Source organism: Oxyura jamaicensis, chromosome 5 (assembly GCF_011077185.1).
Source record: "Oxyura jamaicensis isolate SHBP4307 breed ruddy duck chromosome 5, BPBGC_Ojam_1.0, whole genome shotgun sequence".
Classification (NCBI taxonomy): domain Eukaryota; kingdom Metazoa; phylum Chordata; class Aves; order Anseriformes; family Anatidae; genus Oxyura; species Oxyura jamaicensis.
The window spans coordinates 53,462,802-53,485,766 of record NC_048897.1 but is presented as its reverse complement, the minus strand read 5'-3'; the positions used below and the strand labels follow the sequence as shown (position 1 = coordinate 53,485,766).

The window sequence follows — 22,965 nt, the reverse complement described above, 5'->3', positions numbered from 1 at the left end:
CCGACGACCTGCTGCTGGTGGCGGCCGCGGCGGCGGCGGACCCGGCCTCGGCCCCGGCCCCGGCCCCGGCCCCGGCCCCGTCGGCCGCCGGGTTCTGCGCGGCGGCGGGCGCGCTGTGGATCTACCCCACGAACCTGCCGGTGCGCGGCTACCAGCTGCGCATGGCCCACGCCGCGCTGCTGGCCAACACGCTGCTCTGCCTGCCCACCGGGCTCGGCAAGACCTTCGTGGCCGCCGTCGTCATGTACAACTTCTACCGCTGGTTCCCCTCGGGCAAGGTGCTCTTCCTCGCCCCCACCAAGCCGCTGGTGGCCCAGCAGATGGAGGCCTGCGCCCGCCTCATGGGCATCCCGGCCCGGCACATGGCCGAGATGACGGGTGGGTGCCCGGCGGGCAGGGGCTGCCAGGGCTCGGGGCTGGCAGGGGCTCGGTAACGCCTCCGCCTTCCCTTGCAGGGGGAACCCAGGCCCTCAGCCGGCGGGACCTGTGGGCCACCAAGAGGGTCTTCTTCCTCACGCCTCAGGTAATGGTGAACGACCTCTCCCGCGGGAGCTGCCCTTCTGGCGACATCAAGTGTCTGGTCATCGACGAAGCCCATAAAGCGCTTGGGAATCACGCCTACTGCCAGGTAACACCGAAGGCCCGAGCCCTGCTCCTGATCCGTGGCTGCAGAAAAACCCCCAAAGTCACTTAAGTTCTCCATAAATTGCAGCTGCTGCTGCTCAGAGGCTTTCCTTTAGCTCCTTCACGTGGTCTGAAGGATGAGCAGAAATCAAGCAGTGCTCTATGTGGCCAGTGCATTGCTTTTAACTTTTAAAGCTTGACAAGGTGAGATGGGAGTATTACTACTGTCTGAACAAAACTCTAACTTTCTGGTTTCCAAATATTTTCTGAACTGAACCCATAAAAAAGTCAGTGTGCTTCTCAGGTGTGCTCCTGTTCGCAGGTGTCCTCTGGCGCTTCTGTGCCGTGTTCCACTAGGTCTGAAGTGGAGGGATGTGCTGCGTCAGAAAAACGTGGGGCAGCTCACTTGGGTTGCTCTACTGTTAATCTTTGTGTTAAATCAACTGAAAAATCATGTAATAATTTACCAAGGTTGCTCTGCTGAGTGCGATTAGTGTAATACACTTAATTGAGATGACATGTTCATGGTTCAGATCTTCATAAACCAAACACGTTCTGGCTCGTATTTGAGTTTAGATATATTATTTTTAGGATATTTTGCTGAGTTTTTCTACTTAATAGGCATTTTTGTCAATGTAGTTCGCATAAGCAAGTGATCTTTAAGAATGTTAACGTGAAACTTTCCGATTCTTAGGTTGTAAAGGAACTAAGCAAATACACGAATCAGTTTCGGATCCTGGCCCTCAGTGCTACACCAGGCAGTGACACAAAGGCAAGTGAAATTACTTTCATGGTGTGAATAATGAAGCTTCAGTAGAAGCTGTGGCTGGTAACACTTGGAATACCGTGCAGGGTATTGAAGTCTAGGAGAATTCCAGGTAAGAACTGAATCACTTCCCAATACGTTTGGTCAGTGTTTGCCTTCCTGTTGCTATAGACTCTGTATTATTTATTTCCTGTCCTTTCTCAAATGATTTTTGTTTGAGAACACAGACCTACCTGAACCCAAAAGAGCATGCTCTTAATGCAACATGGCTTTTGTATTCTGTTCAGTGCAGTTTACTGGGTAGACATGAGCACAGCTGAGGTTTTCAGTCTAAGGCAGATGGAGATCCAAGTTCAGTTTAAGGAAAAGCTATGTTTAATTGTTTTATGGAGCTTTTCAAGATGTTAGGCCTTACTTTTGTCAAGAGAGTCGTGTAGTGCTCGTAAAGCTTGGTGTTAAAGAGGAGGTAGATGGAGAAAACCTTTTTAAACTCAAGTTTTCTAAGCCTCTCTTTGTGTTAATCGAATGTAAATCAAAGTGACCTAAAGCGCATGTCCCTCTTGCGGGGTGGTGTGTGGCGGGGCTGTGGCTCTGGCACAGTGCCCATGGTGTGTAGACGTGGTGCCAGTGCCACCCTGCCGTGTCCCATTGCTGTTGGAGGTCTCAGCTGCTGCACCTTTATTAGCACGTCGGCTGCCTGGCTTCAGCTGACTTCGCACCAGGTACTTGGTGCTGTGCCTAGACCTGAAGGGAGAGTTCTGTCGCTGCAGCCCTCACCCAGCTGCATGCTTTTCGCGATCATGAGCTCGCTGCGTTGGTTCTTTATATGCTGCTTAAGATCTTTAAGTGGGGAGTCTTCAGTGTTTCATTTATAGATACTAAGTACGTTTTCCTTCGTATTAAGCTCAATGCCTGTTAACATATGAAAGCAGTTACTTTCCTGTGACGCTCGTTTGCATCGTTGGCGTGTTAACAAGAACTATGGTCCTTTCTTGTGGGTTTTCGAGCAGGCTGTGCAGCAGGTTATCTCCAACTTGCTCATTGCTCAGATAGAGCTGTGTACTGAAGATTCCCCGGAAATTCAGCCTTATTCTCATGAGCGTCAGGTGGAAAAAATCGTTGTTCCCCTTGGTGAAGAACTGACAGAAGTTCAGAATGCCTACATCCAGGTGAGTTGTTTCGCTTCTTTATCATTACATAAACGTTCAGTGACACTGTCCATTGGTGGAATCCAATTCCTTCCCATTTGAACGCTGCTGCCTAGACTCGCAGTAGCTTCTAACAGTAATACCTCCCTACGTAGGTGACTTTGCCTGAAGCATCAACTACAATAGCTGCTGCTTTGCTTTGCACCGCTGCCACCTGTTAGCATGCAATAGCCTGAGCGGCTCTGATGCAAAGCTGACCACTGAGTTAGTTTTCTCATCCTCCTTCAGGAGTCCTTGCAAATTGGCATGAGACATGAACTGAGGGCTTCTTACTTTGGCTTTTTAGTATTTATTGGGAGGATAAGAATAGCCATGCTGGTATTGTCTAGGTTATTGCCAGCCTCATATATTGATATTGCCAGCCTTGTATATTGACTCAAACATTTTATCTGATTAACAATGGTCTTTAGAGCTTTAACCCACCTGTAAGCGTGCTTCATTCCCCTTGTGTGGGCTTTGTTTTGTTTTGTTTTGGTGGGGGAGTTAGGGGGGAGAGAAGCTGGCGGTGGGAAACGCAGAACATCTTGTTTGTTTGTTCCTAACCAGTAGGTAATATCCAAATACAGGGCAGTAGTAGGCAGATAGTATTATATAAGGTACCATTGTGATAAGCTTAAAATGCGTGTTCTGTTTTTAGTAAGAGGCATAAAAATAAATGGAGTTAGTTGATATCCAACTGTTGGCCTTAGAGTATGTTTTTGGTTGAAGTTTAATGATTTTGCTGTAGTGTAGGTGAAGACCATGAAAGGCAAATTTGCATGTTCATTTCCTAAATTAAGTTGGCTTTTTTAGATCTGCTGTTTTCAAACAAGTGACATGAAAGTGTGTTTATCTGAAGAAGTTCCAGTGACAGGCTAGAAGGAACTTTAAGATAGTTTTGTGAATGAGTATGGATGCTCGCGTTGGTCTCAGTGATTGGATTTGAGGTGTTTGGCTTTAGATGTAAGCTGAAATAAATGTGGGTTTGGCTGATCTGGGGTAACTGAGGAGTACAGACAGACCTTCGCTAACTTCAATCAATCGATAGTTGTCGGTGTGGCTTCGGTGGTTTCCATTTCCTTTCTTTGATGTGCCGTTTGCCCTTGTATTGGTGCTCTGATGAGAAGGGACCCCTGGCACGCACAGCGCTGCCCAGGCAGCAGAAGGACATGGTGGCTCTTCTGCAGCCTCCTTCCAGAGCAGCACAGGGTGCCGGGCCGTGGGCGGCTCCGGTAGGCTGTGGGAGGCCAAACGTATTTACAAAAGGCAGTTGCAGATGGCTTCTGCAATGGGGAATGAGCTCGCCAGCACACTGCTGGCTACAGCATGTAGATGGGTAGCTCCAAGTGTGGGGGCTTTTTGGTTGGTTGGTTCAAAGATGTGTGTTTGGTGAGAGTCGTTTAAGTCTTTGGGGTCTTACAGCAACCATGTCAAAGTCAGGGCTTAACTGTCTTCTGTAAAATCAGAACGGTACCTGCTGACTGCTGGTGTTTCCATTCAAAGGAAGAATAGAAATAAAGAGATCACAACACACAGAATTCTGAAGAAAATGTTAACAAATAAAATTATTTTTATATGATACAAAAAGTGAAACCCAAGTATACTCAGCACAATAAAATCATTATCTTTAATTTTGACAAACAGTAACAGTAAACAAGACAACATTTAAGTGAAAATAAAGGGCAGTGTAAAGCTGCACAACTCAGCAATGCCAGGAAAATTGTTTGTGCTTATATCTGCATACATACAATAAGCAAGGACCTGAGTATCACAATAGCTGGAATAACTTTTTAGGCACTAATGCTTGTTTGAAAAATACACAGTATGCGGGACAACGTTTATCTGTTAAGGCTACAGCATTTAAACTTCAAAAATATGCTTGAGTTCTCTTCTGTTATCTCTTTTGAGTAGTAGAAATCAAATACTTCAAATTAAAAATGGAAATCCTTTAATTAATGGCTTACAAAGCAGAGCCGCAGGTGGGTAATAAAATACCTATTCCCATAACAGGACTCAGGTAATTATGTTTGACGTAAGGTTTTCAAACTTTCCAAAATGTTACAGTTACTGAAATAAATATATCATTTCCGTGGCGTTCATGGGCATAACTACCAGGCAAACTTTATTGTGTCAGTGAAAAAACGCAGTACTTTGTGAGGGCTGTTTGCAGAAGCTGGTCGTGTTCCGTAGCCATAAAGTGTATCTTCAAACTTCAGATTAATTGGTTCTTTCTCAGCAGCAGAAGCGGCCTAACACAAGTCAAAATAAGTGCTATCTGGAATTCACAGTTGTACATAAAACAACACTGAGCGCTTGCTGTGCTTAGGATATCAGCACATCCCGAGAAATACCTTGCTTTTCTGCTTGAGTAACAAGTGTGTTTCTATTATGTATCACAAGTAACTGAGCTGCAGAAGTATTTAGGTGAAGATTCTCTATGGAAAGAGACATACCAAACACGTTTTCGATAGACTTTGTACATAATTTTACATTTAAAAACTGATACTTTCTGGTGAGAGGATTGACCTGCTCCCAGTAGGCATTTTACGTTTGTACTATAATAGTTTCTATAAACAGCCAAAGCAATCAGCCTGCAGAAGCCTCTTTCCTTTGATGCAAAATGTTGTGAGAGTTGAAAATCTGTTTTTATTTGCCTTTGTATAAAAATTGAGGGGGGTAGGGAGGAGTGGGCAAAACAAAACCTGTCATTAATGCTTCTCTGGACCTTCTACGCAAGTCAGCTTTAGAAAAGTCTTTCTTATTTCCCATTAGTTTGTTAGCTTCCACTTTAATACTGGCTGGCAGTTCCAGCAATGTGAGATGTTGACAATAACCAAAAGTCAGAGATAAAATGCCTGCTCCAGCTGGTCCCTAACGTTCAGGGTACTCAAACAGGACACGATTCCACGTATTGAAAAGCAAGTCCGATTTGTATCCCCTGGTTGTGATCCTGTACCTTGAACAAGCTGAGAGCAGTAAAAGATAAGAGAGGCACCTTCACCACCTCATCCTGCTGGGTAAGAGATGCTTGGATGTGCATTTAACCTGGCGCATCAAACAGCGCTCCCAGCTGGGGCCACCACTGGCACCAGCACTTGTGCTGTCACCTGGCAGCTCGGGGTGCCCACTGGGCAAACCAGGCTCGGTAGCTCTCTGGCTGAAACGAGGACCCCAAACCCCACAGCCTTTTCTGAGGTTTTGTCCTGCCAACTGCCCCCTCCCGATCACTCTAATCCCAGTCTGTTTGTGGCAGTGCGCCTGTCTGTGCTGGGCTAGGGCAGGCTGAACGGCTGGGGAAATAAGAGATTGAGGAGAAGGGGGTGAGGACTGCTCCCCCAGCACTGTCGGTTCGAAGTAAGGCTTTTCTCTATTTATTTCCCCCACTTGCATCTCCCCCGTCTCTGCAGGCAGCAGCCACCGGAGGGCACCGTGGTCATGCAGAAGCACAACCGGCAGCTCCCAGCCGCCCCCCCGGACCCTGCCGCACGTTCCTGGTTAACATAAAGTCAGTTTTGTGCAGCACAGAGCCCTGCGGAAATGGGAGGCTTAAAGGTCTTGGGACCTGCACGTCTATTCAGAAGTACTGCGTAAATCCGCTCTGTTTGCCAATTAACAAACACTACCAGAAGTGCTCAGACAGCGGCTCTGGTTGTCATGTTGTGTGTTGCAACTGGAGAACACAAAAGCTCAACTTAACGCCTGAATCTTGTAGCTGATACGTGACTCTGGGGAAATACTCCATTAAATTTTATCCAAAGAGTCATTTACTTAGATTCAGATTAAACTCTACTATTGTATCTCTAAGGGGAGACATGGAACGGATTTCAGAGAGCAAACCTGTTTGCTAACTCGATTCTAAAGTGCGTCGGGTGCTCCCTAACTGGTACGTAGCAAAGCCTGTGTGCTGCTCAGACCTGGGGCGGTGGAGCTGTGCGGGCTGGGCGTCGAGTCCCGGTGCGCTGGGCGAGCAGGCTGCTTCTAGAATCACCACGTGGGTGAAGGCAAAGGAAACAAGCTGCAGCATGGAAAATTAGGAATTAGGAAGAGAAATTCTCACAGTGAGGGTGGTCAAATACTGGAACAGGGCCCAGAGGGGCTAGGGGATCCTCGTCCCAGGAGGTGCTGAATGCCGGGCTGCACGAGGTCCTGAGCAGCCCCATGGGCGCTGGCCCTTCCAGCAGAGGGCCAGGCCAGGTGAGCGTCAGGGGCTGTGTGGTTTACGTGGTTCTGTGCTTCGTATACTGGTAGCGTTTCTAACTTCAGCAGCATAGCACTGCTGTAAGAATGTAGAAGTAGTGAAGAGATTGCTGAATGTTAAAAACAGGGCTGCCGAAGTAAAGGTTTAAGATCAAAGTGTTCAGAAAGCTGGAGCTGAAATTAACTGCCTTCTATTTGGGAACAACACATTTAGTCATGGGATTACTGCAAGTGTGTGATTAAGGTGAGCTGTATCTTTTCTACCAAAACATCAGTGAGCCTAAGCACTGTTCTGCTGCCTCGGTCCTTTCTCAAGGTCTAAAGTACTTTGGTTGAATGCTTGGTGAGGTAATGCATTAAGCATTGAGAATCTCTGCTCCACAGGAGATAAGAACAAAACTGGTCAGCATTGGCCTAGTCCTGTCCTTGGTTTAATCCCAGTGGTCTAAATCTGGTAACTTTCTTCAGAAATTAAGACCTGAAAATCCTTTTTTTCTGAATGACGTGTGAATTTGTTTTAATGCGTGTCCCATCGAAAGCCCCAGCAGTGCCTTTTTGTAGCCCTAGGTGCCCAGAGCAAGCCAGGAGTGGGGCTCCAGGAGCTCCGTTAGGACAGTCCCAAGCCCCAACAGATCAGAGATGCTAATAAGTGGGTGAGGGGAGAGGGCTCTGCCTCCGTTATCTTGGGGGGAAGGGAGGAAAATAAGGTGAACTAATTCTTCTCATTTTTATAGCGCTAAAATCTCCATAAGAATTATTTAGAAATGGTTTCATATGTTAGCTCTGTTTGCTTAGTAAGTTGGAGTGATTGCCTTGCTAAGCTGGCTAAAAGCCACATTTTTTGTATTTCCTCGAGGGTTTGACATCTAGTCTCACACAATTCACATGTAAAATTCTGCCAGTAAATCAGAGCTGATTCTTGTAACAGACAAGCATCAGAAACGGGAGGCTACGGTCTTTGGAGGAACCAGATCTCATTGTGTCGATTAGCAGCAGCTGGGTTTGTATATCCTGCAATGATGAACGTATCCTGCAAGCATAACTCTGGGCTCTCCAGAATTTCCGCCAACAGGTTTATTTCTCTCATTATAGAGTCTTCATTGGTGATTCCTCTGAAGCTCCTGTAACAATCAACTTTATATCAAGGTCTTTTTAAAATCCAGCTTTTCCTGAGCCTAGACATGCCTTCTGCTCTAAACTCAGTCATGATTCACAAATGGCACTACCTGACTGTGGCTGGTCTCAAACAGGTAACAGTTTTTTTTAACTCAGCATTTTCAGTGACGTGTTAGTTTGTTGCCAGCGATACAGAATACTGTGTGCTTTGAGATGCCCTTGTATCGTACATTTACGTATGCACTATTTTCTGAATACCCAAGTTTCATAAAGCAGGCAGCTTTCAACAGATGCTGAAAATCATGTTTTAAGTTTGCTAGGTTTTAGAGGTTGGTTTAACGTGTGCAGCATGCCTGCGTTGAAAACTGCATCTTTTTACATTTTTACTAGAACAAAATGAAAATGTCTCTTACCTACTATAAACAATAGTAGAAGGCCATTCTTCAATGATGATGTCAGAGTCAAAGGGATGAGGTGGCTGGTCCTGCAGCACTTCGGGCAGGTAGTACGCTACCGTCACCGACTGCGTCATCTCCGACTGAGATTCGTTTGTGTGTACGATGGTCACAATGGGTATTGTTATCCCCAGGTACAGCCCTGAGGAGACAAACACCACTTGTAGAAAATACAAAAGGAGGTCTTCATACCGTACGTGATTTCTGAACTCGTACTGAATTATATAAAGTGAGTACCACTGAGAAGAAAGGTTTGTCATTATTAGAAGGAATTCAGCATACTGCAGAAAATGGATTTCTGTATTCCAAGTTGGAAGCAGCATTGTATTGTGCCTTGTAGTTCTTATGTATGTGTCTGCGTGTATGTACGTGTATATATACACATATAAAACCTCTGTGTGCAAATATGTTTGCACGTGTGTCTAAAATGCAGTAGTTGTCTAGCTGTCCTCTCCCCATGTATGGCAAGTGGTTTGATGTAACTTCTTACCTCCACCTTAAGAGGGTTGTGTTTTTGGGAACTGCCCTTGTCTCATGTTTTAAATATTTGGGAGCAAAGAATGTAGGCAGGACAAGGGGGCTGCATTGTGCATTCATTTAGGATTTACTGTTAACAGACACGTGCAGTAAATAAAGCTTGTGGTTTTGACTGTGCAGATAGCAGTGATTATTAGGAGTGAGAAATCTGCTTCTGTACGTGGCTTGAAAATAAAACTGCTGTTCTGGAGCCAAAATAACTTTTAATATTTAAAATTCGGGGGTGGGGGGGAACACCTGATTCAGGGAAAACTTTTAAAAGAATGTTTTTAGTTTCTTGGAAAGGAAATTAAGACTTGGTTTGATTACAGCACGTGGTATTACAGAACAAAACTTTGGTGATTGTAGTACTTCGTAATCATCTGGAGAATGGTAAAAATGAAAAGCTATTAAGGATATGGTGGATTTGCTATCCTTTTAGTGTTCTTGAGTTAAAATGGGATTGTTTGTGGAAAATACTCTTCAACCACACCAATTTTTGGTGTCCATTCAGACATGCACCACTTGAGTAGCATGAGCTAACATGAGCCAAGTGTAATGCTATGGGCTCTCGGTGTTAAACTGTGACTAGGTGATGGCAGTACTTCTGTGACAACAAAACCACTGAAATGCTGCAGCAAAAGCCTTATTCATAGCCGACAGTCTGCAAAAATAGCCAGAGGCACTTCCCAAGCAGTTGTAGTGGTCAGGATGCCCCTGGAAGTCAGTTCTGTGACCAGGTACCTTCAGACGTTCCCTTCTAGCACGCACATAGAGGAAACAGCATTTGGTTTAGATTATACTGGAAAGGCCGTGTTACAGGAAGATGGTGGTGTAGACAGAAACAGCTAATAAAAATATCCTCCTAATTAGGAGGGGCTAGTGCATAAATATAATGTTTTTACTGTAATGAAGAATCGTGGTACTAATTACCTGAGGAATTCTGCTCACAAATGTACCTCATAAGCTTCATGAATCCAAGACAAATGCTCTGTTCATACTGTTTTTCTTTCATCTTTATACAAGCCCACTTGGCTTTTCCATACTGACGCTTTTCATAAAGCAGGTCTCCAAGCTGCAAACACAGGTAATAATTTTGTGTCTTAAGTTAATAAAATAATAATAATAAAACAAATACCACAAGCAAACAAAAGTCATACAACATTCAATACTTTGATTATAGCATGCACCTACAGAAGTTGATCCCTTTATGAACAGGAGAACAGCAAGCACGAGAAGTTATTTTAACTCTCCGCGTCAGCTATCCCGTAAGTGTTTTGTTTGCTACTTAGTTCCCATGCAGTTTGTTTCAAGGTCCAAGTTGGCATATAGTAAGTAGATAAACAAAACCAATGCAGTGAATTCAGCTTACATTAATTAAAGTAAACCTGCATCCTTTTTCGACTGTCAGTGAAATGATTTTGAAAGGAACGTGTCAGTCCTTTCTCGTATAAATCCAGGAAGGATATACTAATGATCTGGGACCAGAATCTATTTCAGCAGACCTACAGGTAGTTCTTCTTCAACATAAGGAACTGATAACTTTTGACCTTGCAATTTTAAAAATTTAGTTACTACAGTACTACAGAGAAACTGCTTTTGAACGTTTAATTACAACATAAATAGTTAGGAGTCCCAAATTGTTGAGATGAAATACACTCAAATAGTAATATTTATAAACTTGAATTACAGGGATCTGTTTAAAGTAAATGGGATGGGAAATCTTCCTACATGGTTAGTAAAGATCTCTTTATTTGTCATTTATTTAAGGTTAGACACGTGTTTGCACACTTCCTGAACTGTAAACAATTTGCTGGACACTGAAGGTTTTAGTAGAGGATAAGATGGTTTCTGTGAGATGGATTTGCAAACTGGTGTTCTCTTTGTAATGACCCATGGTACAAAGCTACAACTTGGGTTTTAAATTCAGATGATAATCTCCTCCGAGTTCTCTTTCCTAGGGTTTAATGAATATGTTTGTAAAGAAGCAATGATTTAGATGAAGAAAATGGGGTTTTATTTCAAATGTCAAAATATGAGGGGGTTTTGTTAAATTAATTCAAAAATGTCACCAAGACTGCCATTCTTGACTGTCTTCTGACATTCCTGCTAGTTTCTAGCTTACAAAAATAGAAAACGTCACACACGCATGGAAAAACAGTGGGATGTTAAAAAAGAAATGCAGTTGTCCAGCTATAAGGGGTGTATCCACTTAAGACTTTCAGCGCTGTAAGCGGATCAATTCCTTTTATAAAGGAACACAGCTTTGAAATCTAGCTATGAATACTGGAAAAGCTGTTAAAAGCTCAAACGGAAGGAAACGGGTACCTTTTCTTTGCGCTGGATCAGGGTAAATGGGATGGTCTGTCTCTCCTGGGGACTGTTATTTCTGGTCAGCTGCTGAATTGGCTCTGCCATGTCTACAATAAAATAACACATTTCCAAGTTAGCTGTGAAGCTGTAGAAACAGGAATGAAATGTTTCATTCTGCTTTCTCTTAGTTCAACTGCTGTGGACTTTGTGCTTTTAACAAGCTTAGTTTGCTTTTCAATGTCAGCAGCAATGGCTGACTGGCTTTGGTCTCTACTGTTCGGAACAGATCTTGCTCTCCCACCCCCTCTGTATTCCAGTTATACGTGTCTCTTGAAAGAGCTTTTGTCAATGCCCGCTTGTGCGGCTCTGTGCAGGTGCACTGCCAGTTCCAGCACCTCTTCCAACTCTGGATTCACGTGTATTCACATGAAGAAGTAAATTGCGTCGGCTGCTCTTGCTCACAGGTAGTACTGCTGTGGAAGCTGTCATTTCCAAAAGACATTTTGTCTGATAGTTAGCCCCCGCCTTTGGTGCTCCGCACGTTGCAGTGCTGCTCGTGGATGCTCCAGCCTCTGTGTGCACACTGAAGCTCTGCGATCTACCCAGCGATGCCTTTTCTTTTTAAATGTAAGCCCTTCCAGTAAGACTTCACCGGGCAGGACAACTTTAAAAACAGCAGGCAAACCACTGATTTCACTGAGACCACAACGCCTTGTTTGTATTGGCGGAAGGAGACTTCTCAGCAAAGGCCCTGGGGGTGCTGGCCGAGGAGCGGGGCAGCAGCCGGTAGGGCGAGGGAGGCGGCTCCTGGGGCTGCCTTTCACCTGCGGGGCCTGGTCTGGGGCTTCGTGGTACAGCAGTGACAGTGAGGAACCTGAGGCAATTCAGCAGAGGGCCTCCAAGATGATGAGGGAGAGCGTGGCAGGGAAGGGTGCTGAGGGAACCCGATGGGCTCCGGCTGGAGAGGGGGAGGCAGAGGTGTGCTCCCCACCACCTCGCAGAGGTACAGAGAAGACCGAGTTGCCATGGAGAATGGACCGAGTTGCGACCTAAGCTACCGTGGAAAATTCTGATGAGATATAGCAAGAAAAAACACCGTGCCAGTGATTAAACACCAGGACAGGGGGCCGAGATGTTGAGGGGCCTCTGTCCTTGGGAAAATGTCAGCTTGATGAGGCCCCAAGCAACTTCAAAGCTGACAGGTAGAAGCCTAACTTGGAAACTAGCTCTGCTTTTAACAGGGAGTTAGACTACAGAGCTCCAGAGGCTCCTTCCACCCTAAATTATCGTGTAGTTGTGCGTTAGTGTAAGTAGATGTTTATACTTCCGTTAAAAATGCTGAAACTATGGATGACGGAGAAGAAAAGTGTCCTATTAAGTTAAAGAAGTATAAGATGAGTAAACAACTCCTCAGTGCATGCTTCAGTGAAGAAATGTATCTTGAGAGGATGTGATTTTAACAAAGCAAACAGAAAAGATCTTTCTTGTGTGCTGTCTTGACAAGATTTCTTTTTGGTGCAGAATTTTTATCCGTATGGGCTGTCTCTGGATAGATGTCAAGCACATCAGATGAAAGTTTCTGTGTAAGTTTGGAAGGGGCAGAAGACTGTTGGCTTACAGTATGAACATTCTTGCAAAAATGCAAGAACTTCGCAAGGTGGGAGTAGAGCGGAGCAGAGCTAGCTTCGTGATTTGTGTTCTGCTTACCAGGTGATTACACCTGACTGAAAGAAACACGGGTTCAGTGTTCTCAAGTTAGCCCTTACCATAAAGCACTCATTAAGACTAAACAGAACATACCAAGTGTATTTGACTAACACCGTGTTTTGCATGCTTTTCATGTTCGCTCTTTCCTTTCTTCTTGCCCTTGGGACCAAGAAGGACCCAAAGTGCGGTCTAATGCCATCACTTCTGATCTGAGCTCAGCGTTCTGGCAGCGGGTGATGTGAAGGGAGCGTTAATACAAGGTAGTGTTGAAGAGCTCTAAGCGTGCTCAGTACAGAGATGCAACTGAAACATGCCGCAGCTCTTTGCATGATTCCTACATTCCGTAAGAGATTCTGTAGTGAACCTATTCTTGATTTCCAGATGCAGACATCAGTAATGGCCCAGTCTGCAGCAATCATCACACTTCCAGCCAAGCTCAAGGGGACAGAAGGAGCAAGTGCATTATACTTGCCTGTTCAGTACTAGCATATTCTTGTACTCCTGCTCTCCCATGCTTTTGTAGTTTGAATACAATTGGCTTAGGTGTAGTGGCAACTATGGTTGCCTCAACAATAGCTCTAACTGTAGTTCATAAAAAAGCCTGCCTAGAAGTTAGCTCCCAGCAGAAAGGCTTAGAAGCTCTGGTTATAAGGCTAGCCCTAGCAATGGAGAACCTCTCTTCCAAAATAGCTGGTCCCTTGCGTGTCAAACCTGAACTAATGCAAGCACTTGTGCACTGTGATAGAGGTTTAGAAACTTGATGTTTCAGTACAGTGTTTGAACATGTTTGTGAATTTCTGCCATGCCGCTTCATGCTGTGTATCAGACGTTCCAGAGGACTGTATATTTCAGCTAAGATCCCTTCTCTTCTGTGTTTCAAGTGCCTCAAAGTCTTAAGCAGAAAAGACAGGATGATGGGGGTGGGGGGGAAAAGAGTATTATTCATCTTTGAGAGAAGAGAATTAAGATGCAGAAGAATTAACTTAGCCTAGGTCACTCGTAAATCTGTAGCTGAGCTGGGAATCAAACCTACATCTCCTGGCGTCCAGTGCAGGGGGTTTAGCTTTAAGACTATTTGGAATAGTAAAGATCCTTTTAATAAAGGGTAGAAAGATGCACTTCAGTTAATTTTAAACTTTTTTTTAAAAAAAAAAGTCACTGGGAAATAAATTTAAAATATAAGTAATGATGTTAAAAATTGATCTCTTTAGATGCTAAGAGAAAAACAGTAGACAAGACTTCCAGCACTGAACTTCCAGAGTACTGAGGAGTTAGGAAACATTTTAAGGCTCTAGAAATGTTACCTCTATTTTGATTCCATTGTTGATAAATGTGGTCAGATATTTTTTTCCCGTGTTAATGCACGGGATAGGATTTACAACTAACAAGTCCATTTAGCAGTTTTATTCGTCAGTTCATGAATCTCTGCCTGCCAGGCATGGCAGTATACCATGGATAATCAATGTTTTAACGTGCACAACATTCAGATTAGACACCTCAAAGCAAGTGAGTTGCTTGATGTACATACCCTCTGTCAGTCCAAACTTGCAAACTTAAATAATGGTGTGAAAAAATGAGGCAAGATGACAATGAGTTGTAGCAGTTTATGTAAAGGCTTACTTTTAATTAAGTTTTAAAAACTACTATTTGTAAATTTTGGTTTTGAAATAACTGTATGCCTGCCTATGAGTAGGTATTATGAAAGAGGCAAATCTTTACAAAGAAATGTGTATAGGTAATACACACTTGACAAGACTTGTACATAGCAGCAAGGTTGAACGGTATTAGAAGTGTTGCACAACTTAATTTGTGTCTGATCAGACCTGCTGTGTCACTGGAGTGGGATGTACTTGTCAGCTGTGCCTCAAACCGTGTGCGTGCACGCCAGGCTTCTGAGTTTAGGAGGCAGTTTAGTTCTGAGTTGAGGAGTTCCTTTGTACCGCAATGAACCAGTCTTCATGCTCAAAAGATCCATGAGACCTGTGCCATGCACCCTGCAGTGAGTAGCCAGAAGGCAGCTCTGGGAGCTGCTCACAAGCAGGCTCATGAGGCTATGCACGAGGTGGGGGAGGCTGCGTGGCCGGGACAGCCCAGCCACAGTGTGGCCCTGTCCTGACTCTGTCCTGCAGCCTCTGTACCAACAGAGCTGTGCTGCCCCTTACGTGCTGTAACCTTAGCAAGGGAAGCATATTTGAAGCAGTGGCAAAATCATGTGCAATTCAAGAACTAGATTTTGATCTGGGGCCAGGGTACTTGACCTCAGAGCACGCTGCTTTGTACAGTGGGCACCTTTAGGAAACTGCTTCAGCAAGTGGATGATTTTGATGAGTAGCAACCTTCCCAAGCTTGCTTGTTAATCTTGTATTGGAATTACTAATGAGAAATTCAAAGTAACTGCTGAAGCATGCCTTCTGCTTTGTAGGGAGATAACATAATCTAACCTTCTTGGCTGAAGAGCTCCATACTGTCCCATACTTTTAGTTTTCTTTTACGTTTTGGTTGCAAGGTTTGCTGTTGGCCAGACAGTCAGCATACAGGATTACAATCTTGTTAATCGTGATAAATCAATATGCCAGTCATACAAATGTTAAAATCTCACAAAAACTGTTATGTTTGGAAGACTTGTAGTGTTCCTGTTACCCTTGAAAGGTACTAACAAAACCTACTAGCAAAGTGTCTTTTTGAGAGGCATGTTGTCCTCATAGAGCAAGACAGGTGTCAAAGCTTGTGGCAGCCCAGAACTATTGTCACAGGGGGCATTGCCCTGATTTCACAGACTTTTCCTCTAGACTACAGGAAATATGCAAGCTGTTGTTGGAATCTCTAATGCTCTGTGTGCACAGCTAGCACTGTGGCAGCAAACAGCCAAGTAAAGCTCTTGTGCTTCCCTGCACCAGGGCTCCAGTGCCAGCAGCTGCTTGGATGGGGCACACTAGTCACGAGAGCCTGCGTGCTCCCTAGTGAAACGAAGGGATTCTCCTCCCAGGATGTCATCTGCATTTCCTCTGTGGATGTCTGAGGCTGACTGAATACTAAACATGGATATTAAGAGAACTTGCACTGTAAATAGATCACGTATGCAGAGCTGATGAACTCTTACTCCTAGTTGAGGTGTAATCCTCTCTTGACATATCCTGACTTCACTGAGGGAAGTCTTGCATTTTGATTTTTGTAATACCTGCCCTAACACTACAAAGGAAGTCTTTTATTATATTGCAGCCACAATGTGGTAAAAATACTACTTTTGACGTTTCCCAAACCTGATCTCCTGCATAATAAATCTTAGTGAAAGAAGGTATTGACACTTCTACATCATTTTGTGGGAAGGAATCTTGTTCCTTCTATGCAGAGCTCCTCATAAGGGGCAATTTCACATCCATGTGTTCAGGCCTTGCTTAATGCCTTAGATAGGGACCCTCTCTTGTCCCTGGGCAGGAGAATTCTTGCAGGGCAGGAGAATGCTGGACGTGATGCTGTGATCTGTGTGACCGGCAGCAAGTAGCAGCAGGACTGCGTCTGGTGCTGTGCATGCAGACACCCCCATGGGGGCAAGCCAGTGAACGCTGTTCACACTGAGCTTGCTGGGCCTCCTCTTAGTACCCAAAGGGTCATTGGTTTTCCTTGTTAGGACATTAGGAAGATGAGATGGGACTTCCAGATGTGGCTTGAAAAGGAGGCAGAAAACGAGGCTGTTCTCTTTCTGCTGTGTTGGAATCTAGGAGGAGTTTAAGGATCAGGGCACTCATTTTGACACTACCTGAGGCAGTCTGTGCAAGACTCCTGTGCTTCCCATCCTCTGTGAGGAAGGTTTAGGAGAAGCAGAGCTCCTCCGACCACGGGCAGCACTGAGGTGTTGCGGTTCTGACTGCGGTGAGCCTGCCCTTACCCTCTGCTGCTTGCTGCAACGGGACCTGCTACAGCCTTTTGGATTCTCCCATCTTTCTCGAAATTGAAAATAAGCCACTTCTTAATAAGATAAGCTGCGGAGGCTTACTGTCAAAAGGCAAGGTCAATCCCATTATTTGTTTATTCCCAAACCGCCCCGATCTGCGGGATGGCCGCAGTCCCGTTACCTCCCAGCTCCGGCTGCCGGCGGCCCCGGGTCCCCCCCAGCCCCCGGCCGGCTCTTACCGCGGGGCACGTCCACCTGGTGCCCCCTGCCCACGCTCTGCCAGTAGCTGAGCAGCCGCTCCTGCTCCTCGTCCTCCATGCGCTCGGCCGCCTCCTCCTCCAGGCTGCTGCCGTTGCTGTGGTACGCCGAGTCGGGGCTCTCCTCCGCCATGCCGTCCAGCTCCTCCAGCGTGATCACGGCCGGGCCGCCCGGCTCCGCGCCGCTCATCCGGCAGCCGCCCGTCTCCATCGTGCCGAGCCGAGCAGAACCGGGCTGTGCGGGGCCGAGCCGGGCTGTGGCGAGCCGAGCCGGGCTGTGGCGAGCCGAGCCGGGCTGAGGGGGCTGCCGCCGCCGCGGCGCTTTATGAAGGCTGGGCTCTGCGGGGCGGGGCCGGGGCGGGCTCCAGGTGTGTGGGGACCGTACTGCACTTCGTCGCTGAGCGGTGGGCTGCTTTTTTTTTTCTTCTTCCCCGCTGCTCTTCATCTGCTGTCGGCCCTTCCTTATTGTGGCTTTATCCTGTAAGCCGTGCCCGAAAGGCACATCTTTGACTTTGCTCAGGACCGGCTGCAAGGTCTGTCAGAACAGACTCCAGCTGGGCGTGCAGACCCTGTGGGTCATTTCGTTCTGGAAGGGCCAGCTTTGGAAGGTGACAGCTGTGTAATTTTGGCATTGCTGAGGAAAGCCTTTGGGAGAAGGGGTACATGAGCAGCCCTGTTACGTGGAAGGCTGTTGTGGGTTAGGATCTGACTGAACCCCAGCCCCCCCTCCCCCCCCCGGAGCATGTGGCTCTGTTTCTAGTTGTCTTTATGAGAAATAAACGTAGTGGTCCATTTTCCTCAGGCAGCAGAGGAAAGCCTTCAGGATTCCAAATTTTCAGTAGGAAAATAGATTGCACCTATACACCGCTGAGATGCCTGCAAGAGGAGGAAAGCAAGGATTAGGGATGTAAGTGCTGCCTCTGTGATGTGGCACCTAATTCCTCACACACACACCACCGTGTCTGATCAGTGAGCGTCTCCCAGGCTCACTTTTCTAATCCCCGGGGCTCATTTTGGTGTGCCAACAAAGTATTAATTGCCTTAGATTAAGTAAAGTGGAATACATTGGTTGCAGTAAAGGAGGCAGATGGTTCCACCGTGAGGTTGTTTGGCCTCTTATTTGTAGGCAGCATATTGGCATCACAGACTCCTTGCTGGTCTGAAATTCACCTACATCCTTGACAAATGCTTGGAGATGATGCTTGCTTAAGTATTTTGATTGTGTGCTTGATGATTTGATTTCATGGTCTATACCTAGTGTGCAGAAGTGCAAGCCTTGCTGAGAACATGCTGAAGTGGACTGCATTTTATGTCAGTTATCAGGCTTCCCTCACAAAGATGGTACTGAATTTCCTTCATGGGGCAGCGACATGGCTGTGGGTAGGTATCGTGAAAAAAGTCACGGTATGAATTGATCACATCATGGGTGATGTCTCAGAAAAGACTTAAGTGCAGTGCAAACACCAACTGCAGTTGTCTGGGTAAAGAACTTTCCACATAATTTGGGAAGTTGGATTACTACCACTAAGCGAGGGCATCCTTCTGGGGAACGTTATTCTTAAGAACTGACTTTTTGAGTCAATGCATAGAGGCCTCCTCTGCCTATCCTGCAGAAATGATTCTGACACTTTTTAACAGAATTAACAATTCCAGCGATTTAGCAATTCCAACTCTTTTGGTCAAGCATTATTTAGAGGATAAATAGCTGCTGTAAGAAAGAGGCTGGTAGGAGTTTAAGATCCTGTTTTAAAGATCAACCATCACAGATAACTGCTTGTGGTTTTTGTTTCGTGATATGCTTAGTAATTATGTAAAAAGTGCTGCCTTTGATAGAGCACTGAAAATGTATGATGCTCTGTGCCTAGACACTGCTAGAGCACTTGACTGTTCCTGGAGTTGAACGAGGCTGATTTTTTTGTATTTGTTTTTTTTTTTTCCCTCAACTTGTTCAGTTTGTGTGCAACTGCTGGCTAATAAGCAGTCACTCTTGGCAGAATGTGATTTTGTTAGTGCTGTGTTCTTGGTGCTTTCCTGGCAGGTTACATCTCTGAATACAAAAAAGAAATATTCAGCCTTGCAAATTGAGGATACAAAGCATCTACAGTCAGATGCTTCATTCTGTCATGTGGCAAAGTGACGACACTGACTCCTGTTGAACTGCAGATTTATATAGAAATGCCATTTCTTTTTATAAATTGTCAAGTAATTGAGGAAAAATGTTCTCAGTGAAGTTAACTGACAAGTCAAGTCTGTAGGCCTTTTTTGTAACTTTTAAGAAGTGAGAAATGCTGTCGTAGAACAACAAGATGTTAAAAGACAACAAAATATTGTATCTTTTTTGTGAATAATACCAGCTTCCAAGGAAAAATAGTATATGTTAAATGTGTAACACGTTCCTGGAGAATGGCAAGACCACGAAGTGTTTGAATGAATCAATATTAAATTGACAAGGAAATTTCCAGAGGAGCCACGATGATTACTGTGTTGATCAGTATTGTTTTTGGAGACTTAAATGATTCTCTTAAAAACACTGTACCCCTCTGTGTCATCATTGTTGTATTTTCATTATTGGGAAGATAAGAATATGTCAGTGCAAAGCTTACACAAAATAGCACTTTTCTCCCTTGCATTTAGAGCTCTCTGTAATTGCAACTCTGAAGCTGTACAGGGAGAATAACCCAAATTGAGCACTAGTAGTAGTAGCTCCTGATGCCTTTCGTACCTGTGTTCTCTGTCATAAATGTGTGCACTTGGTTTTTTGTGCGTGTACTGGTAATTGTCCTCTGTCTTCTTTCCTTCCATGCTCTGCATTGTGATTTGAGAGGTTTCATCAAATGTTACAATGACCTGTTCTCACTCTGTACGTAGAGTTTATGTACTCTGTGTACCTAAAGTTTCTTTACAGTCAGCAAAAAGGGTGCGTGTGAGCTGCCCTGGTGCTTCAGGAGACGGTGCTGCAGCTGTGGGACTGACTGGCTCCCTGGCCTCTGCAGGGCTCCAAGGCCACCAGGCCTCTGGTGGAGTCTCAGGACTCTTTCACTCAAACATGAGGTATGGCAGGCAGAGTCTGAACACAGTTCATTCCTGGGCCTTCCTCCTGGAAGTTATTTTGGGGGAATGTTAGGGCACCATGCTTACACTTCTTGAGGTAACACACTTTGTTAAACCACAGCCCTTTTTAGTTTTATTCCTAAAAGGAAGCAGTGAATGTTCTAGATCTTCAGCTAACGTGCACTGGGGCTGCTTTCCTAAAGTTGCAGAAGGCCTTTTAGCCTTCATGCCTTCCTACAAAGTCATTTTATTCTCCTCCAAGACAGTGCAATCACAACGCTTTTCTGAAGACTTAGGATAAATACACTTGTTGAAGTTGGTTTCCAGCTACGGACTGTAGGGTCTGAGCCTGCGACAAGTCTCATCTTTTCCTTCTTCCTTTCTTCACTCTCTGTGTTGAAAAATTGTTAATCCGGAGCTGAGAGTGGGAACAACATGACATCCATGTGGTGCACAGCAACAGCAAAAGCCTGGATTTGTGTTCTGGAGCTGCTCCTGGTTTCAGTGGTTGTGTGTTAAATGAAACCAGTGTGTTGGTGTGGGCCATGCTAACATCCCCGCACAGCCGTAGGCGTGATGCTAACTCTCCGTCACACAATGCAGTCTCATGTCCTTGCACATCATTTCTGTGTTTGCCACAGCATGTTTGGAAGTGGTGTGTGGAACATCTGTTGTGTACAGAACATGCTGGAGCTGGGTGAGGTGGGAAAGCATGGGAAGGAGAGGAAGCAAAATGGCATCTCAGGTACAACACGACTGTATAAAACTGGTGAGGTCTATCTGTCAAAGTGGAGAACTTCCTGCCACTTGGAGATGCCTGTAGATGTGAGGGAATAAGTAGAAGTAGACCTTTTCCGTCTGTTTTGTGAAGATGCAGATTGCTCAGTTTGGTTTCTCTCAAATCACCCATTCTGTTCTTTGTGAGAAATGCAGTACAAATGTTATTTATGCACAGGCGATGAAATTCATTTTTTCCTGTGTGGCAAAGAATGTTTGCAAATCTGCAGTGAAATAATGAGGCACGCTTGTTTGCTAAGAGTCTTTGTTTTTTATTGTGCAAGGAGAAAACAAATTAAGAGCAGTTTTTAGCAAGATGTAGCTGAAACAGTGAACAGCTCTTTGCCTTCTCAGTTCAACTTACGGAGCACCTCGTGGTCCCCAGTGCATGCTGTAGCCCCAAACTGGAGGTCTTATGCCAACTTCAGGTATAAGATTCAGAAAACAATGCGATTTGCTGGGGAAGGTATCCTGTTCAGCAAAAACCTTTATGTTCTTGGCAGGTTTAGCGGGACAGCTTTACCAGCTGTCTTTAATAGATTGGTAGTAAATCTGCCAGCTCTTTAAACTGCATTTAGCAAGCTAGAAGTCATTAGTCCTAGTAAAAATAATTTAAATGAATTCTACAGTTCTGTTTTTAAACAGGTAATGTAACGTGAATGTTTTGGAAAGGTTGAGGAGCCTTTCCAGGAGTATTTTCTTTTTAATTAAAAGTATTTTCTTTTTAATTAAAATAAAGGTATGGAGACAAGATAAATGTAATCACTCTGAGTAGTGCTTGTTTCTGTATCCCTTCTAAGTAGGTTATGTTTACTGTTCCCTATTAGTTTTCAAGCTCCAGGTGACTGGATCCTGCTGTCTTTCATAATAGTCTTCCTTGGTTTGTTTGGCAGAAGATGATTAAATCAGACAGGGGTGTACACTGAGCAAACAGTGACAATGTAATTTTCTTACATGTTATAAACCAGGTCAAGAGATGAAACATAAAAATACAAGTAATGGAAATTAAAAAAAAAAGTTATGCAACAAAAGTAGGAAATAATGAACCAGTGCTGAGATATTATGTGGGCTTTACTTTTTAATGACAGCATTAATTTTATTTTATAAAGAAACATTTTTTTTTGTTCAGAGACTGTCCCCATTTCCACTATTTGGGACATAGTTTAAGCTTGATCTTAAGTTCCTCAAATGTCCTCATCACTGAACTGTGTAGGATTTGATGGGAGGGAAAAGTGCTATTTCAGTGGTATCACATTAAAATAGAACAGTTATCCCTTGCTGGGTAAACATTTTTTGTTTTAAGTACATTTTCTTATGAGCTGGCACAGACATTTCTGCCTTTCTCCTTGTAAAGTGGCTCGTTGAATACAGGCCAGATTTAAAAACAGTAACAACAATCTGGTAAAAGACAGTGTTTTGAATTTTAAACTCTTAAGACTAAATCAAGTCAGAGAAGATAGTTTCTTGTGTTTAGACTTGGCTTGATGTATGGTTTTGGCCATATTTAAAAAAACAGTTGATTTTTTTTCCTTTCCCTTAGAAATTCTTTACAACATTGTAGTTTACAGTTGGTCTTAGCTTGTCAATTCAGTACAAAACTCCTTTAGAGATGGATGTGGTGGGTGTAACCCATGAGCCAGCTCAGAAAGGATGAGCAGAATCTCATCTGGGTGTCATATGAAAATTAAGAAACCCTAGGGAAAAATATTTTCCCATACTGTTTTCTTTTTGCCAATATGTGTCCGTGCAGACGAGACTGCAGTAGTGGTTTAGTTGGTCAAATTATCCTCTAGTCTTAATTAGAAGGCATGCTCTGGGACAGAATCTCCTCACTGCGCTTTGCTGGGCAGTGTGGGGCAGCGAGGCACCTAGAAGCAGCCAAAGCCAGCCTGGAGGTGAAGTCGGCCTGGAGGCAGGCTGTGGCAGCAGCACAGGAGGCCGCACCAAGCCTCCAGAAGCACCCTTCGGTACCCCTCGGTGCCCCTCGGCCCCCCACAGCACCCCTCGGCCATGGGGCCCTCACTGCATGCTCGTGCTGTCGCCTGCTCCCTCCTGCCGGGGCCGCGTTCTCCTCAGCTGCACGTGGCACACTGCGTGAGACTTGGTA

General features: G+C 44.8%; 2 protein-coding genes across 3 annotated transcripts in view; one reads left to right on the top strand and one right to left on the bottom strand.

Moving 5' to 3' along the window:
* Window positions 1–2: 2 nt before the first annotated feature.
* Window positions 3–22,965, top strand: part of FANCM (FA complementation group M) — a gene marked incomplete at its 5' end in the record, with an annotated part of 70,952 nt that continues 47,989 nt past the window's right edge. The window contains 4 exons of the mRNA XM_035327602.1: window positions 3–378; window positions 456–628; window positions 1,319–1,396; window positions 2,401–2,559. Coding sequence (XP_035183493.1) covers window positions 3–378; window positions 456–628; window positions 1,319–1,396; window positions 2,401–2,559 — 786 coding nt within the window. The remainder of the gene's footprint in view (window positions 379–455; window positions 629–1,318; window positions 1,397–2,400; window positions 2,560–22,965) is intronic.
* Window positions 4,185–19,713, bottom strand: LOC118168279 (heme-binding protein 2-like). 2 transcript variants are annotated; one of them, XM_035328560.1, is made up of 6 exons: window positions 19,709–19,713; window positions 17,013–17,285; window positions 11,190–11,281; window positions 9,795–9,936; window positions 8,304–8,487; window positions 4,185–7,895 (listed from the first exon to the last, which is right to left on the bottom strand). In XM_035328560.1, the coding sequence occupies exons 2-6, from the start codon at window positions 17,239–17,241 to the stop codon at window positions 7,724–7,726; spliced, it is 819 nt and encodes a 272-aa protein (XP_035184451.1). In that variant the 5' UTR covers window positions 17,242–17,285; window positions 19,709–19,713; the 3' UTR covers window positions 4,185–7,723. The 2 variants fall into 2 exon arrangements, with proteins under 2 accessions (XP_035184451.1, XP_035184450.1); XM_035328559.1 differs by lacking the exon at window positions 19,709–19,713 and having other exon boundaries at window positions 17,013–17,312.